The sequence below is a fragment of the Cololabis saira genome, chromosome 1 (genome assembly GCF_033807715.1).
Source record: "Cololabis saira isolate AMF1-May2022 chromosome 1, fColSai1.1, whole genome shotgun sequence".
Lineage (NCBI taxonomy): Eukaryota > Metazoa > Chordata > Actinopteri > Beloniformes > Belonidae > Cololabis > Cololabis saira.
Window position 1 is genome coordinate 4,633,898 of NC_084587.1, and position 19,368 is coordinate 4,653,265.

The 19,368-nt window shown below is 41.7% G+C and overlaps 1 protein-coding gene across 2 annotated transcripts in view; it reads right to left on the reverse strand.

Moving 5' to 3' along the window:
• The window catches only part of pkn1a (protein kinase N1a), a 98,269-nt gene that overhangs the window by 23,856 nt on the left and 55,045 nt on the right, over nucleotides 1–19,368 (reverse strand). For both annotated transcript variants that reach the window (XM_061729541.1, XM_061729459.1), the window contains exons 3-6: nucleotides 14,184–14,289; nucleotides 13,046–13,194; nucleotides 11,917–12,037; nucleotides 405–550 (exon numbers count right to left, since the gene is read on the reverse strand). In XM_061729541.1, coding sequence (XP_061585525.1) covers nucleotides 405–550; nucleotides 11,917–12,037; nucleotides 13,046–13,194; nucleotides 14,184–14,289 — 522 coding nt within the window. The remainder of the gene's footprint in view (nucleotides 1–404; nucleotides 551–11,916; nucleotides 12,038–13,045; nucleotides 13,195–14,183; nucleotides 14,290–19,368) is intronic.

Genomic DNA, 19,368 nt, shown 5'->3' on the forward strand with positions numbered 1-19,368 from the left:
TGTGTATTTTTTTATACATTGCCATTATTACCTCTTTGTATGTTCAGAGGATTGATATTGATGATGATAGATATTTATTATTATACTTAACATTACTTATTTAATTGATTGATTGTCCCCTTCTTTTACTTTATTTATGAATTAACTATTATTTTTTTATTTTATTTATTTATTTATTTTTGACTGCTGTCTCTCCTAAAATAATCATAATTGTAGGAAACCATCATACTCATACACACCACACAAGTGCTTGCACACACATACACGGTCACAAACATTGATTTTGTTATTTTGTTTGTTTTATTTTTTAGCGCACCTGTATTGTTACCTGTTTTAAGTAATAAAACAAAAACAACCAGACATGAAGGAGAGTTTAAACGACCACCAGGTGTGTGTTCTCCCACCTCGGACAGAGCCTTCTTGTCCTGGACCTTGTTGGCCCCGAGGAGCCGCAGGACGTTCTTGGCTCCCTCAGCGACCGCGTGCTCCACCCGGTAGTGATGCCTCAGCTCCTCGAGACGCAGCTCCACCCCGCACAGGTCCTGGTTACCTGGGGGGACGGACAGGTGGGGGACAGACAGGTGGGGTTAGAGGGTCAGTCGTCACGGAGACGGCAGCATCGTCCCCTGGAGGAGCTGCTGCTCTGGTGGAGTTCGTCGGAGAGAGAGACACAGATGGAAAAAACTAAAAAGGACCTCAGTGAGGGAAAACTAATCTTAAGATAAGACCGATGCTCCACGTGCTGCTGGACCAGAATACCCACTGAAATAATGTTGGATGGAACAGAAGTGAGACATGATTGTGGAGCCGGAGGCGGAGGTTTCTCCTTCCAGCCCGTCAGAGAAGCAGAGACGCCAAACTCAACGATATGGAACTTTCTGGACTAAATTATTCAGGTTAATGGATTAAAACAAACAACCATAGGCTCCATTTAAAGGGAGATGCATCTATTTATCCATCCATCCATCTTTCCATCCATCCATCCATCTTTCCATCCATCCATCCATCATCCATCCATCCATCCATCTTTCCATCCATCCATCCATCATCCATCCATCCATCCATCTTTCCATCCATCCATCCATCATCCATCCATCCATCCATCTTTCCATCCATCCATCCATCCATCTTTCCATCCATCCATCCATCCATCTTTCCATCCATCTTTCCATCCATCCATCCATCTTTCCATCCATCCATCCATCATCCATCCATCCATCCATCTTTCCATCCATCCATCCATCCATCTTTCCATCCATCCATCCATCCATCTTTCCATCCATCCATCCATCTTTCCATCCATCCATCCATCATCCATCCATCCATCCATCCATCTTTCCATCCATCCATCCATCCATCCATCTTTCCATCCATCCATCCATCCATCTTTCCATCCATCCATCCATCCATCTTTCCATCCATCTTTCCATCCATCCATCCATCTTTCCATCCATCCATCCATCTTTCCATCCATCTTTCCATCCATCCATCCTTCCATCCATCCATCCATCCATCCATCCATCCATCTTTCCATCCATCCATCCATCCATCCATCTTTCCATCCTTCCATCCATCCATCCATCCATCTTTCCATCCATCCATCCATCCATCCATCCATCTTTCCATCCTTCCATCCATCCATCCATCCATCTTTCCATCCATCCATCCATCCATCTTTCCATCCATCCATCCATCTTTCCATCCATCCATCCATCCATCCATCCATCTTTCCATCCATCCATCCATCCATCCATCCATCCATCTTTCCATCCATCCATCCATCTTTCCATCCATCCATCCATCCATCCATCCATCCTTCCATCCATCCATCCATCCATCCATCCATCCTTCCATCCATCCATCCATCCATCCATCCATCCATCCATCTTTCCATCCATCATCCATCCATCTTTCCATCCATCCATCATCCATCCATCCAGCCATCCATCTTTCCATCCTTCCATCCATCCATCCATCTTTCCATCCATCCATCATCCATCCATCCATCCATCCATCTTTCCATCCATCCATCCATCCATCCATCTTTCCATCCATCCATCATCCATCCATCCTTCCATCCATCCATCCATCCATCTTTCCATCCATCCATCCATCCATCCATCTTTCCATCCATCCATCATCCATCCATCTTTCCATCCATCCATCATCCATCCATCCAGCCATCCATCTTTCCATCCTTCCATCTTTCCATCCATCCATCCATCCATCCATCCATCCATCCATCCATCTTTCCATCCATCCATCATCCATCCATCTTTCCATCCATCCATCATCCATCCATCCAGCCATCCATCTTTCCATCCTTCCATCCATCCATCCATCTTTCCATCCATCCATCATCCATCCATCCAGCCATCCATCTTTCCATCCTTCCATCTTTCCATCCTTCCATCCATCCATCCATCCATCCATCCATCCATCCATCTCAGCTCATCCAGATTGGTAACGGCCGGTGCAGCCGACCAATCAGAGTCCCTGACCCCCCCCCTCTCAGCCCAGAGTGATGTCATCATGTCATCTCTCCAGCAGATCTCAGGACCTTTTCCTGCCAGATAAGCCTGAACTCTCCCCCACCGAGGACACGTCCAGGGTCATCCTGACCAGATACCAGGAATAAAACCTCCCCCTGCATTCCTCCGTCGTGATGGAGGCCCAGAGATGCTCAAACCTCTCCACCTGAGCCAGAACCTCCGTCCTGACCCGGAGAGACATCCAGCCCAGTTCCAACTGAGGACCAGGGTCTCGGACGTAGAGATGCTGAATCTTTCAGAGAGAGCTAAGAGATCACAGCTCAACGAACAGAACCACATCGTCTGCAAACAGCAGGGATACTCCGGAGAGCACCGGACCGTGTTCCTGCACCGCCGGGCAGAGGTGTCAAGTAACAAAGTACAAATACTTCTTTACCTTACTTAAGTAGAAATTTTGGTTATCTATACTTCACTGGAGTCATTATTTTTCAGACAACTTTTTACTTTTATTCCTTACATTTTCACGCAATTATCTGTACTTTTTACTCCTTACATTTTAAAAACAGCCTCGTTCCTATATTTCATTTAGGCCTTTAAAAAAAACTATCCAGTTAAATTGCTAAAAAGGAAGGAAGGAAGGAAGGAAGGATGAAAAGAAGGAAAGAAAGAAGGAAGGAAGGGAGAAAAGAAGGAAGGAAGAAAGAAAGAAAGAAAGAAAGAAAGAAAGAAAGAAAAAAGGGAGAAAAGAAGGATGGAAGGAAGGAAGGAAGAAAAGAAGGATGGAAGGAAGGAAGGAAGAAAAGAAGGATGGAAGGAAGGAAGGAAGAAAAGAAGGATGGAAGGAAGGAAGGAAGAATGAAAAGAAGGAAAGAAAGAAGGAAGGGAGAAAGAAAGAAAGAAGGAAGGGAGAAAGAAAGAAAGAAAGAAAGAAAGAAAGAAAGAAAGAAAGAAAGAAAGAAAGAAAGAAAGAAAGAAAGAAAGAAAGAAAGAAAGAAAGAAAGAAAGAAAGAAAGAAAGAAAGAAAGAAAGAAAGAAAGAAAGAAAGAAAGAAAGAAAGAAAGAAAGAAAGAAAGAAAGAAAGAAAGAAAGAAAGAAAGAAAGAAAGAAAGAAAGAAAGAAAGAAAGAAAGGAGAAAAGAAGGAAGGAAAGAATAAAAACTATCCAGTTAAATTGCTCCATCCGGATAGAGTGAATTTGGTTGTGGTTGTTTCAGATGTTCTTGTCCAGTTTTGTTCTTACATCCGTTCCCTCAGATTCCTGCAACTAAACTTGGATGTACATTCCAATAAAGGTTAGGATAAATGATAACATGAACATGAAGTTTGACTTTTTGCACCATTACAATGCTTATAGGCAACTAGTCATCATATCTCCTGCTCTCTGAAACACATGTTAATGCTCAATAGTACACATATATGCTTCTTTAATATATTTGCATTATACTAAGATGCATTTATTTTCAATGGCTTTTTCCCCCTCACATTACTTTTACTTTTATACTTTTGAAACCAGTACTTTTATACTTTTACTTGAGTAAAAAACTTGAGTTGATTCTTTAACTTCTACAGGAGTATTTTTAAACTCTAGTATCTATACTTCTACCTGAGTAATGAATGTGAATACTGAAGACACCTCTGTCTGCTACTTCAGACTGTAGAGAAAAGCTAACATTAAAGTCTTATATGGTGTTTTCCTGTCCCACTAGAGATGGATCGGCACTTCAAAGCAACAGTACGTGTGTTTATTTCACCCCTGAGATATAAAAACGGCCACGTCAGCTGGTGTAAAGTGCGCGAGTCGATGCTTAAACACGCTCTGATCCCTTCTCTTGAACAGAAGCTCAATCACATTACAAGTAAAGTGGTCCGTTTAACGGAGGAGCAACAAACACAGCGTGGGACGAGCAGGAGGAGCTGCAGGATCAGCAGCACGACCGGCGGGATAAACGGCTCTCAGAAAGCAGCACTTGCTCTTCAAAACTCGGACCAGACGAGATGGAAACCAGGTGGAACCACGCGAGTGTTCGAAAATCATTTTCTCGGACTTATGAGCTTCTGAAAATGTTGGCCGAGACGCGAGGAGAGAGGAAGGAGGGGAGGAGGGCGGGAGTGGGGGACGGAGTGGAGGCTTTTATCTCCTAATAAGGTGCTGCCTGGAGCCCGGGCCCTGGAGATGACCCCTCCGCCGGCCGGGTGTGGTGCCTGGAGAATGTCTGTGCAGCAACACGAGCAGCCGGGAGGAGAGAGGAGAGAGGAGAGAGGAGAGAGGCTGCTGGCCGAGTCCAGGAGCAGCAGCTGCTCCTCTTTAACGCTTCATCACTAAACCTGGCTGAGATCTGATATCTGCGAAGGTTCGGATCGGCTCGGAGATTTCTCTTGTGTTTATCTCTCCGAGTGTCTGTGATTGATGAGGTTTGTAATCAGAACGGCAGAAACCATAAAGCAGAAACGTTGCTGTTCCAGAGCACTCAGGGCCGCACAGAGAGAAAAAATAATTTCTGTAGAATCGCCGACTGATGATGGTTGACTCTAAAACTGATGGTCCACAATGTTTTTATTCGTTGGATGCAGTACTCGAGTTGTAAAAAAAAAAAATCAGGGGGGATGGTGGATTTTATCATATGGGGACAGATCATTTGTACTGATTACAAATAATATATTACAAATAATAGCAGTGACCAAAACCCCTGCAGAAATACTGCAGGAATGACATAGCAGCAGTTAAATGCAGCCTTCTGTAAGCTTTAAATATCCACTGGGCTTACATCAAATACATCAAAACACAACAATAAAAAACACTTTTCTGAACTTATCAATATGACTCTGTCCTTCACAGGATAAGTAACATGGATCACTGCAAAAACTCACAATCTTAACAAGAATATTTGTCTTATTTCTAGTTAAAATGTCTCATTTTAGTAAAAAAAAATCTTATTACACTTAAAACCATACTCATCACTGGAAAATTTTCACCTGTTTCAAGTAGATTTTCACTTAAAATAAGTAGAAAAATCTGCCAGTGGAACAAGATTTTTGTAACGAGAAGATAAATCTTGTCCCACTGGCAGATTTTTCTACTTATTTCAAGTGAAAATTTACTTGAAACAGGTGAAAATTGTCAAATAAGTTATTTTTCTGATGATGACTTTAAATGTTGAAATAGCAGTAAAACCAGATTCATTGATGAAATGACATAAGGGATGGAAAGGGGGGATGGCAGTTTTACAGGGGGGATGATTTTGACTGTTTTTATTTCAGGGGGGGATGCCATCCCCCTCATCCCCCCTCAACTCCAGTACTGCTTGGATGTAAATACGCTGCAAACACACCGTAAGAACTTTAAAGGAATAAAATAAAATAGAGTTAGTCTTTTTACATTCATATAAGTTTCATTTAACTTAAATACAGACCGACGCAGCTGCTCGCTCGTCTACCGTTAACACAATACACGAGTAACCATGGCAACCAAACTCAAGCTGGACATAAATACGGCATAACATTTGCAAAGAAAACAAATCCTTATCAGCAGGTGATTTTTGCGTCAGTTAGGCACCACTTTAGCATTCCTGACACTTAGCAGACACACTTTCTACTGCCGTTAAACTTTACAAGGTCTCGGCCAGACGCCTTCGAAATAAAAGCGCTAAATATAGGTCTACTTACTATATAACAAAATAAAAGCCTGGCTTTAAATAACGTTAATGTGAAAACAAACATAAAAACACATTTATAGAAATACTCATATTAAAAGGTAATTTACAATTTCCATTATTTTATTTTATTTGTTTGGAAATGTTTTTTATTTTTTATTTTTATTATTATTATTATTATTATTATTATTATTTATTTAGTTTTTATCAGCTACACCTTTAGATTGGGCCGTGAAAATATTGTCAGCCATTAAACCGGTCAGAAAAGGTTCAGAAAAGGTTGGGGACCAGTGTGTTAACACACAGCCAGGGGGGGAAGACATCAGCAGTGAATCTGGGTGGTCTTCCCAAGCCGTTGTACAATAATCTGCAGTCCATCGTTCTCCAGTGAAAAGGATTATTCACTAATGGAAAACAGTCAGGTCTTGCCGGGAGAGGAAGTCCCAGCAGGTGAGTTCTCTGAAGACGAACGCCAGGCCGTCTGTTGACATTTCAAACATGAGACAGAACAGCGATCCCAAACGCAGCAGCACATCTACAACCGAGCAGCAGGAAAAGACACGGATCCAGGTGCTGCAGAGGCCCGGAGCCCGGACCGCAACGGGAAATGAGACCTTTACAGAGCTGCACGGCAACAAATTCACAGAAACTTGTAAAGTTCTAAAACAAGAGCGGGCCAAACCCCCCGCAAACATGTGAAAAACTGAGAACGACATACGCTCCCAAAACACAAAAAAATAGAAATAAATATCAAGCACGACGATTACAGGTGAGCAAGTGATGTCAATCAAAAGGCTCCTATTATAAATAACTGTACTGGTTTAAATAAACTCTCATGATGAGGTAACAGAAAATAAATAAATAAATAAATAAAAATCAGCCCTCAGAGTCGTCATGGATGTGAACTCAAACAACTGACACCAAAACCAGTTGATCCAGACTGTAAATGTGTTTATTTCTGTTCATAAATTGGATATTTAAAAGGTATTGTGACATCATTTTTAACATGCTTTTAACACTATTAAAAGTCTTGGCCAACATCCCTCAAATGTGTCTAAAAGAGTGTAACAAGAAAAACTTCTCTAGTACTCCATTCCTGGCTTTTTATTACAGTGTTTTTTTGCGCCGTGAAAAATGCTTCCTTTTCCCCTTTCCTGTCAATCATTGCTCCGCTCCTCCTCCAAACCTCCTCCTCCAGCCATACGCTCACAGCGGCGTCGGAGAGTTAAGCCGGGAGCGACAGGCGAAGCATGCACGGAAAAGCAGCAGGGCAGTCCACAGCAACAAAAGAGGCTCTAAACACTAAACAGCTCCATGTTAAGCCTGATTTATGGTTCCGCGTTAAATCGACGCAGAGCCTACGCCGTAGGGTTCAGTGTATGGTGCGCGTCGCCGCGTAACCCTACGCCGTAGGCTCTGCGTCGGTGTAACGCGGAACCATAAATCAGCCTTTATGGTGCGCTGGAGAGGAGAGGAGACAGGGAGCTGGTGGAGGGGGCGGTGATTTAGCGGACCTATACGTAACGGCCCGCCACCAAACCACATGCGCCGTTTTTGCATAGTTATGCGGAAAATCCCAGAAAGCACACAATACACTGAATGTTAAAAGTTCGTTGTTTTTTGGGTCTAATTGATGTCAAGACACCCAACAAAACACAAAGAATCAAGAAAAATGTGTTTTTCATGTCACAATACCTTTAAACCTGGAAATGAACAGAAATCGACTCGCTCTTGCAGTCCCCTCTAGTGGTCGGTGGAGGAACTGCAACGATATCAGTCCCGTACGAGGTTGGACGTCTGACATTGGTTTGGTGACGTCCTTGTTGCTCGTCTCTTTTTAAAGACCTGTTAGAGACCAGCCAGGTGGACCCGTGCGGACCGCACACGCGTGACCAAGCAAGCCCGGCGCATGCCTGCAACACCCAACTAATATTGTGCAGACACTTGAGACTAAAGCCTGGTTTTTGGTTATTTGTCGTGTTTCAGAGGGATCTGTGGTGAAATCTCGTGAAACTGGTTGGCTGAGCGAGAGAGGAGCTCGTTGGGGTTGGAGCTGACCGATGCCGAACAGTAAATGCCTTCATTGCAAATGTTGCATCGTAAATGAAAGGGATTCATGTGACGAGTGTTGACTAATTCATTTGAGTTAATAAAAATTAACTTTGTTCCATTTTTTTTTATTTTTTTTATCTCTGACATCCGTTATTTTTGCGCTGCATTTCAACTGCCCGCGGCTTTTTAGCGTTTTTGTACATAAATCCCAGGAAAGATTAAAGGATTTTTTGTTCTGTTGGCTTTGTTGATAAGATTCTTTCCCCTTAGATATTTTTTTGTCAATATCTGCAAGTAAATACCTGAAAAACTTGGATCATGTGACAAGTGTTGACCAATTCATTTGAGTTAAGAGATTAAAAACAGGCAAGTCATGTTTAGTTTAAGATGAATATTAAAAATGTATAAGATACATGATTTATGCTATTTACAGTATTTACAGATATTTCTGTTAAGATTAATTGCAGTAAAAGAGATGTCTAGACAAATCTGGCAATAATAATTGTTCAGTGAAATTACCTTCAAGTCAGACGGAAATGCTTTATTTTGAAATCAGTCACAACAGGAAGAGAACTACTTTTATGCGTTCGCTAGCTTGAGGAAAAAGAAAAGAAAAGAAAGTTATGTTGAGACATGCACCTGCTATCATTTCCTTTTCTGTAAGCTGCAATATGTTTGAGAGCAATAAATGTTCAGCTTGAGGAAAATTCCCGCCGGTCATTCACTGGTGCAACTTCCACGACCCCACAACGAGACGCTACTCAAGGCTGGTTTGAGTTGACAAGTGCAGGAGCTCCATCATTTATATTTACACACTTTTAACCGTAACATGTGGCAAGAACGTTGCTGAATGCAACACGAGGGATATTATTAAGTATTTATGGAGCCATCAGCTGCAGAAGCTCAAGCCCATTAAGACGAAGGAAAAAGGACGTATCGCAGAAGCTTACGATGATTTCAGGAATGAGATAAAGTCCCCAAAGAAAGAAACCAGAGCAACGATGGACCAAACTGTGGACTTGGTTAACCTGGTTAAGCAGCTCGTCGCTGGAAACCGTTGGCAGACTGACTGAACACGGTTTGTGTGAGATAAAAGGAAAAAGACTGGAGTGTGAACAGATCGGTCACGTCAGTCAGGACCAGATCTAACAACTTCTGCTGCATCAGCTGATCTTTTCATGTTCGTTTGCTGGACTCCTCTGCAGTTACTGTTTCTGCAAACCCGTGGGAGGATCCACCAATGATTAAAAAACCTGCATATTTTCCACGTGGGGAACAAAGATGGATGAAGCTCGTCCTCGGTTAATCCCTCCAGATGGCAGCGATCTGGTTCGCCTTAAAAGCCCCCGTTTAACCGCCGTCATCCACCTCTTTCTGACATGAACAGACAGCCCCGGCCTCCGGGGGGAATCTGGTTTTAACTCCGTTTCCTTCACCAGACTCTCCGTCCTGCAGGTGACGATGGTCGAGGACTAGGGCTGCAACTAACGACTATTTTAATAGTCGACTAGTCACCGACTATTGAAGCTAGACTAATCTAGTCGACTAATCGGATAATTAGTCATTTTAAAAAAATTTAGTGTGAGGTTGCTTTAATTATGTGGCAAATGATAATAAAAACAAGAAAGATGGCACTAGAGCCCTGATATAGCAGGACTGTTTTCTTCATCCTGCTCCCGCCCGCATCCACAAAACTCTGAGAATTCATGCCCGCACGGCGCACAATAATAGAGATGCATTGATTTTGTTTCTTCTCCCGTCCCGCAAGAGAAATGTCCAGACAAATCTATCTGATTTAACATGATCATTGTGGAGTTTGATGGATAATTGACAGTTCATAGGCACCTGACTGAAAGTTAGATGCATCATTGTCATCACACAAGCTTTTTCCCCTTTGCCTTTCGCGCAGCATCGATTATGATTGAGGTTGTAGCAACGAGAGTAGCTGTGAGTGGCTCAAGTAATACTAATAAATAACATGAAATAAACAAAGTTAACGAATGAAACAAATTAATTTAATAAATGAAAATAGGCTTAATATTTTACCAAGCAACGTCGGCTTTGCAAACCTTGCAAGTCATCTTTTTATTCGCTGTATCGAGGCTAAAATGCTCCCAAACTTTTGAAGTTTTATTACTCGCAGCTGCACTGAGACGCTATTGTGCATGCGCGACTCTCTGCAGAGATTGTATTGAAGTGAGACGCCTCACTCCGTTGGAAAAACACGTCTGGCGACAATTGTCGACAATGGAATTCATTGTCGTCAATTTTGATTATCGATTTTTGTCGACAACGTCGACGAATCCATGCAGCCCTGTCGAGGACACGGCACGGGTGACTACGGAGTGATCGAGATTGTTTGATTTCCATCTGACCAACAACTTTCTCAAATGTGCAGCTTTTAAAATAAAAAAAGGCAGATTTCAAAGCTAGTGCGGCTCTGCCTCCAAACACCATCAGTGTTTCTTTTAATGTGCCGTCCGTCTTGATGAAAGGTGGATTCTGTTTTTGTTCTGCATTTGTGTGGAAATCTCCTGTATGACGTGGCAGGTGGGCTTTAGAGCGCTCAGCGGCGCAGACACAAACACAGACACAAACACAGACGGAGGAACTGAGCTTCCTCTCCGTCTCTCTCTCTAATAATGAACCAGATTTTCATTGATCTGTTTGTTGTTGAGCCGCCGCGTCGATCTCCTGCCCAGAACCAACACGCAGATCAGATGAGGACGCAGAGATGACTAATGCCAGCTCAGGCTGACGAGAAAAGCTTCACTCAGACGGTGGAAAAAGACGTACGATCGTTTAAAAAAATAATTAAACAGGTTTTGAAAGAAAATACAAGAAAAACGGTGTGAAAAACCCCCGAAACCCAAAATCAGCACGACACAGCTGACCAAACATCAGTGTGAGCATCTCCTGTAGCAAGACTTTGTTTTGCAGATCTGGAGCATTAAGGTGTGTGTTAACACGATGCCAAGGGGGAAAAACATCAGCAATGACCTTAGAGAAAGCAAATGTTGCTGCGTTTCATTTCTGAAAGGTTAGAAACCCATTTTTCAAATGTGTAAATGATTATTCACAAGAGAAGGAGCAAGACAGCTGACAATCTTCCCAAGAGAGGACATCCCAGCAAGTTAGTCCGAGGTCAACCAGCGAAACATTTTCTAGAGAAATAGAAAAACACTGAACAGGTAAATACAGTTTGTTTTGTTTTTCATCAGAAACCTTTTAATTTCTAGAAAGATCAGTCTGTTCCTGAGTCTGGTCAAGTTAAGACTAAAGTTGAGCAATATATCAGAGTTATTACAGTCAATGAAAACTAACACTAAAACTATTTTTTTATGAAACTTAAACTACCGTAAACAACGCCTAGAATTATCGATGGAAAACGAACTAAAAGCAAATAAAAACGAACTTTGTTCCATTATCTCTGACATCTGTTATTTTTGGATGTGAGTGTTTTCTACATAAATCACGGAAAAGATTAAAGGATTTTTGTTCTGTCGGCGTTGTTGATAAGATTCTCCCCCCAATGTTTTTTGTCAATATCTGCATTAGGGATGCTGCGATCCAAATTTTTCACTTGCCATCCGATACCGATACCACAGCCTTAGTACCGATCTGATACAGATACCGATGCGATACCAGCGCAAATTTACTATCTATCTGACCTGAACACGGACCTGAACACGGACCTGAACACGGACCTGAACACAGACTCACCCTGCGTGTCGTCGTTGTGCTCGGTGGCTTGAACAGCCTTCCGTATCTGCATACGGATGATGTCGATCTTAGTCTTGCTGTCCTGCAGCATCTGCTGAGCCGTCTGCAGCATCTTCTTGTCCTGTGTGAAGCAGAAACAACAACAATAATAAAACAATACAACAATAAAAGGTATATGATTGGTTTTCAAAAGTTTACTCAAAAGGACTTTCCACTGGACCCTAAACTAGCTCTCTTTGGATGTTCAGAAGCTTCTTGGATTACACTCTTGAGGAACAACAGACGCTGATGCTCGGAATGGTTGTGGCTAAGAAAATAATTTTATTGGACTAGAAAACACCTTCACCTCCTTGTTTCAAGAAATGGCTTAATGAAATTATCTCCATTATACATTTGGAAAAAAACACGTTTCTTTGGATCCAGATTAAGCCACAGGTTTCTGAAGGTATGGGGTCCATTTCTGAACTGTATCAGAATGAACTAGCTCGACTGGGGAAAGTCTCCCACACTAATATGACCTGATAGCAGCTCTTTTTTTTTTTTCTTTCTTTCTATGCGTTTGTGTTATTTGTTGTCTCGATGTGTTTTGTTACTGTGTTGGTTTTTTGCATATGGATGTACATGTATTCGTGTGGGTGGGGAGAGGTAAGATGGAGAAAATAGCACTGGATATGATGCAAACTATCTGGAAGTGTACTGTAGAATATTTAAGTTTTGTATGTTCAATGAACTGAATTTGTGAGTTTGTATCTTATTTTTCTGACATGTACCATAAATCCTGTAAATTCTTACAGTGCTCGCAATAAATATATAAAAAAAAAAAACAATAAAGGGTGTTGGAACAACAGGAATGGCACTCGGGACTCTACAAAAACAGCAACTATGACGGTTCTGCTCATATTCCTGGTCCATAAATGATGCAGGAAGAAAAACAGGAATGTTAACATGAAACACTGAAAACAGCAGCGTTCAGACGGCCGTGGGTTTACTCTGGAGAACTCAGATCTGAGCGCCATCAGCAGATTTCAAGGTCACAAACCACCAGTGTTTGCTCCCTGATGGTGATTAAATGGGGGAGGGGTGGTAAATACTGCATTAACCTGCAGAGAGAAGGTGGGGGGGGCTCTACCTTGGTGGAGCCATTGGAGTAGACGGGGATCATGTTCTCCACTCCCTGCTTGACCTTCAGCTCGATGTTGAGCTGCCTCTCCAGGGCGGCGATGCGCTCCCTGTGGGCCGACGTGCAGCTCTCCGCCCCGGGGGACTGAGGACAGTCGTCTGTGGAGAGATGGGGGGGGGGTATAAAAAGATAGTCAGACGAGGGTTCACACGGTGAAGGTTTCAGTGGAAACAAACTGCAGCCCATTGGATGATCTCAGAACCATTAGAACATTTACGAGGTTAAAGGCCAGTACGGGAGGTGAGAAGCATCTCGTTTGGGCTGCAGCTATCGAATATTTTAGTAATCGAGTATTCAACTGAAAATTCCATCTATTAATCAGATAAAACATGTTTTTGTTTAGTGAAAGAGCAATTATAAATATACATAAGATGTTAGGTGTTAATTGACATTACCAAGACTAAATTATATAATACAGTTGGTTCATGGCTGTGATCAAATTTTAATCACTGGATTGTTTTTTTTAAATTTTGTGTTAGTAGAAAGCAACACTTGTGTCGTGAGGGTGCAGCGTGTTTTTTTTATCCAAAAACTGCCAAAACAAAGTCGGCTCTGCAGCAGCTTCAACCCATAGCTATCACTGCAGAAGTGTTTATTTATTTATCTTAAAATGGTTAAGCGGTGTGTTCGGGGAACTTGGAAAAGAGAGAATCACAGGAATACATTTCATCCCAAGAGCAACCGTAAACTACGAAAAATGTCTGCTTTGGATGAAGTTACGTGGACGGTCAGTTCAACCCCAAAAACATTTAAAGAACTTTCTTATTGTTTCATGTTTGTAGTGTTTATTAGTTAATCTGAGTTACATTTTCTTTTGTGTTTTTTGTTTTTTTACTCCCCCTTGTGTAGCTTTTGTTTTTTTATTCATATATGGAAAGGATTCTATAGAAGCCACCAGGCTTCTTCCTTTCCTTGCATGTTATTTTATTGTTTTTACATTTATTGTTCAATTTGTCTTATATTGCTAAAAAAATAAACAAACATTCATAAGAATCAGTGATTTGCTCCGTACTGAAACTGTTAGTGGCGGAAGTGAAGAACTGATAGATGGATGACGGTGGCGGAGGACAAGAGGACACATCCATACCTTTATTCTCCTCTCCTCCCTTCACCACGATGTGGGCGTCCAGCTCCTGCAGCTGAGCGTGCAGGTCGTCCAGCCTGCGGTTGGAGGAACGCAGCTGACTGTCCACCTGAGGACGGAGACACGCATGAAACACACTCTGATACTTCTCATACTCATACTCTCATACTTCTGGTCGGGAGGAAACACATCTGATCAAGTCGACTAGTGTGGAACAGAGATGCAGCGACGCGTCCAACTAATCGATGGAAACTTCGACCTTCAAAAACTGAATTTGCGCATCATGTTTGGGACTTTTTCAGGGAGAAACTTAACAAAACGGTAGACAGGGAAATGGAGATAGCGTTTCACAAACGGACACAGAAGCACAAATCCACTAAATTGGTGTTCTTTATTTAAGGGCGATGGATGGATCGGTCATAATATTTTGGTTCCGTCGTAAATGAAACCTTCTTGAACATGGAAATACGTCATATACACAAAATATCATCCAGCTGCTCCACTGATGTGAGAAACAACCCAAGAATACAGGACTGTCTCAAAAAATTAGAATATTGTGATAAAGTTCTTTATTTTCTGTTATGCAACTAAAAAAACAAAAATGTCATACATTCTGGATCAACTGACATTACAAATCAACTGAAATATTGCAAGCCTTTTATTATTTTAATATTGCTGATTATGGCTTACAGTTTAAGATTAAGATTCCCAGAATATTCAAATTTTCTGAGACAGTCCTGTACACGAAATATCATCCAGCTGCTCCACTGATGTGAAAAAAGAATACAGATATAAAATCCTTCGCTATGGAGACTTTGAAAAACGTTGAAACAACCCCAGGTCAACGATTAGATGCTAAAGACTCCTGAATGACACCAACTGAAGCAAAATGGCAATTAACTTTAGCCCAACAACAAAATAAAGAGTGATTTTAACTCTCTGAGACTCAGAAACGTCGTAGTGGAGCAGTGATAGTGAGTACAGAGTACCTGCAGACAAACCAAGATCAACTCTTTATGTTTACAGTGTATAAAAGCAACTGTCCAGGAATATCTGGCCCTTTGCCGCTGAAAATTGTACTATATTTTGAAATTCATCAAATATCTGACCTGTTGATTGTTGGTCCGTGTACGTGTTGTACTTATAGATGGAAATGGTGACCAGAACCGTGATGCAGGTGATCCCAGCGGAGCGGCGTGTGCACAAACGTGTCAGTACTTTTCTAAAATAAATACGCCTGACTTCCTCCATCATCCTGTTACTAAGCTCTTAATCGAGACACATTATTCTTCTGCACAAGCGTTCACATCTGTGAAAGGTGCAGAAGAATCAATCCATCTGTTAAAGGGTTGAGTATGAGTCATATAAGTGAACGTTTCACCCCCAGGGTGAATTATTCATGTGTTCACGCCAATCAAACGGACGCAGCCGCTGTGAGCTGTAAATTATTGTTCTTTGGAGTTTCAATAAAACGTAAGCCAACACGCTTCCTGTCTATAAAATGTTGGTGTTTATGCTAAATGCTCAGTAAACCGTCATGTTTACACTAATAATAACTAGAGCTGTGACAGAAGTTTCACCTGAAGCCAAATTTAAAATTGTAGTTTCACAAAAAAACTGGATGGAATTTCAATGTTGTTTTTGTTTTCAAATTAGCGATGAAATTAAAAAAAACCATGTCTTGATAGTTTTTCAACAGCATGTTTAGCATTCTAACAGCCAGAATTCACAGTATTCACCTCAGTTTATTTGTATTTAAGCGTTTTTTTTTTAACATGAGATTGTAACAGACGTGAAGAACAAACACTCAAGTTTTTATAAATCAGTGATTTTTTTCGTGGCGTAACGACGAGAGATTAACACCTCACGACGAGCTCCCGATCACAAATCGTGAGGTCGCCAGAAAATCAAGCATGTTTGAAATCCTGGTCGCTCCTCGTGAAGGAATCGCTCAGTTGAAGCAGCTACGACCCGATTTGACTCATCCTTTCACAGAGAGCATGCGCAATCTCTGATGTCACGTCAAAAACTATTATTTGTAGTTTAAGTGTTGCAAATTCACATTACAAATCATGTTTTAATAGCAGAAAAAAAGACCGCATTTCCCACGTACGGTGCGGGTCGCCGCGTCCCCTGCGCTGTAGGCTCTGCGTTGGTGTAACGCGGAACCATAAATCAGCCTTTAGTGTGTGCTCTCTGTGCTGCTCTGAACACTTCCCTCCGCTGAGACACAAATTTTGCGGTATGCATTCATTGTTGTGTCTAAAAATGATGCGCAGTGCATATAATATATATATAAAATCTGAGCATCGGGTCGTACAGTGTGAGACCATAAATCGTGGGCTGTGAACTTTTGAACTCCGCAATCTAGTCGTGCAGTGTGAGATGGGGCAGTCTCATACGATTTCAAATATTGCGCAGTGTATGCCCAGCTTAAGACCAAAGGAAGAGAACCGAACCAGCAGAATTTTAGCACTATTACCTAAATGATCAATATTTATTGACAAACCTCATTCTTAAAAAACTTGGGAAGCTTTCTAAAATGCATCAACAATTTAAATCTGTAACTGTTTTGGTTTCGACCTCTGATTAAAAGACACAAAACTAAATAAAGTTCTGAACCCTGATGTTATTTAGCTTGAAGGATTAAATGATAGATGCAGCTTGTTTGACGCTGTGTCTACAGGTTTGACCGAGGTAAATTTAAGACTTTTTAATATCATTTTTAAACTAAATTTAAGACCAAAAAGACAAGTCACTAAGAAATCACAGGTTCCAGCCAAAACACGATGTAAAACCGCCGAAATAATGAAAAACCAGCCCGAATCATACATTCTGTATGTTAAAACTGTTAATTATTAAATACGTTATAGATTTCAAGCTTCACAACACCACTAAATGGCCAAAAAAAGTTCAGGCTCCAAACAAATACTACAATTAAATTGAGTAGATTAAAGCAAATAAAATATCAGTGAGTTTATTGTGTACGTTTCTACTTTTCTCTGCCATAATGGAAACCTTTTTTTTCACATTTTTTCCTAAATATTTAGTAAAAACTAGAAAAAGCAGCCCAAATATATATATTTTTCAGCCAAACTAGGCTGAAACTTGCCCAACCTGGCAACACAGATTTAGAACCTCCGCAGGAGATTCTCCTCAAAACGATGAAATAAACTTTTTAATGATGACTGGATACATTCCCTCTAAAATTAAGACCCTTGGATTGAGATTTAAGACAAACTAAGACATTTAAAGGCCTTATTTTAGCAAAAATGGAATTTATGACATTTTAAGGCCCGCGGCCGCCCCGTTTAACACCAGATGGACCAGAAGAAAACAACCGAGCATCCTGATTTGGACAGCTGGTAGTGAATCAGCAACTGGACCAGAGTTCTTTTCAGTCACATCAAACATGCGAGTGTGAATCGCTCTTTTAATCGTTAGTGAACTAAGGCCCAATCCCAATACACCCCCTACTTTCTACCACTACCCCTAAAAAAGAAGGGACAGATTTTAGGGCACTTGAAATCTTCCCAGGGTTCTGTCCCAATACTCCCACTACTCCTACTTTCAGCACCACCCCTAAAATCAGGAAGCTGAGAGCCAAAAGCTGTTTTAATTTCAGCTGTAGCGCTGTTAATATGCCACTTTATTAAGTTTTAATATTTTTTCAGGCATAAAAGTAACCGTTAAGATCCCCAACCTGGGCTCAGTTTATCCAAATAACGCCTGTTAAGATTTGATCTGATGTTTTCGGCGATGATAAGAGCCGCCGGCTCGGAGCAGCAGCAGCAGCAGCAGCAGCAGCTCACGGCCGGGTCAACCTGCGCCGTCGTCCCGGGGGAGAAACCTGCAGGTCTGTTGAGAATTACCACTGGCTGAAATAAATAATTTAGGAAGATAAATGTTGGGTTAATAGATGAAATCTAACAGTTGTAGCTACGCCTGTTAAGAAATTTGCTCCGAAAATTTCGGGATTTCTGCCTGCCGGCTCCGGAGCTGATTTATGGGTCCGCGATAAATCGACACAGAGCCTACGGCGTAGGGTACGGCGTGCGCGTCGCCGCGTAACCTACGCCGTAGGCTCTGCGTTGGTGTAACGCGGAATCAGCCTTTATTTTGGCGAGGTTTGAAAAAGACTTGGCAACAACGGGCAAACGAGTGATTATGTACATTCACTGAGTGAATATTATGAAAGTAAAATATATATTTCTCGCTAGAAATGTGATCAAAACGCATTTTTATGCAGAAACTAACTCAAAATATTGATTTTATTCACTAAAAAATAAGAAATGTCTGCCATGTTGTTTTTTTTTTATTCAGTCCGCAAATGACGACGAAAAGCATTATGGGAAATTTTTCTGGCCCTCGGTCATCTAGTGAGCATCTGAAAACCCTTGATCCGTAGGGCCAGATTCATAGCCACCACACTAGTTTTCGTCACTCCCCCTAGGTGAAAAGAGGAATTGGGACACCACTACCCTCACAGGAACGCGCAAAATGTAGGGGTAGTGCTGAAAAGTAGGGGTAGTGGTAGTAATGGGACAGGGCCTAAAAATACCATGTTCAGCAGGAGCTGATCTGGACGTTGCCCTGATAAAATAACGGACCTCCTAGGAATTCGATCGCAGCAAACATCTCCACAAACTTCCAATGTTTCCGTCCGCATCAACGTCACGGTCACAGATACGAGCATCAATCATGCGCGGAGGTTAATGTTCCCCGCCGTCGTCTCCGGCGCTGGTTTTTACAGCGTTCACCGACAACAGCTCGGATAGAGTTTCTTATCTTTGGGACGTAGAACCCCACCAGTGGTTTTATCCCACAACGTTTCTGGCAGGACGCTCCCAGCTTCTATAAAACCCCCCCGACATGAAAAAAGCAGACGGGGAGAAGCTCCAACTCAAGCTTCAGTGAGGATCTTCATCTTCTGTGCTCAGAAACTTTGTGGAAAGATAGTTTGATTTCTTATTTTGGTCGGTGTGACGACCGCTTCCTTATAACTTCTAGGAAATTAGCACCACAGCTCCACGTAAACCATCACCACTTCAGCACCCTGAATTCTCATTTGTTTACATTAGTTTTGTGTGTGCGTGGGTTACCATAGCAACCATGCAAAGTAGGGAAGTCAGTGAGGACTCGCAGATCACATGAGATTACTTACAGAAGGTAATGTAGAAAGCAGGAA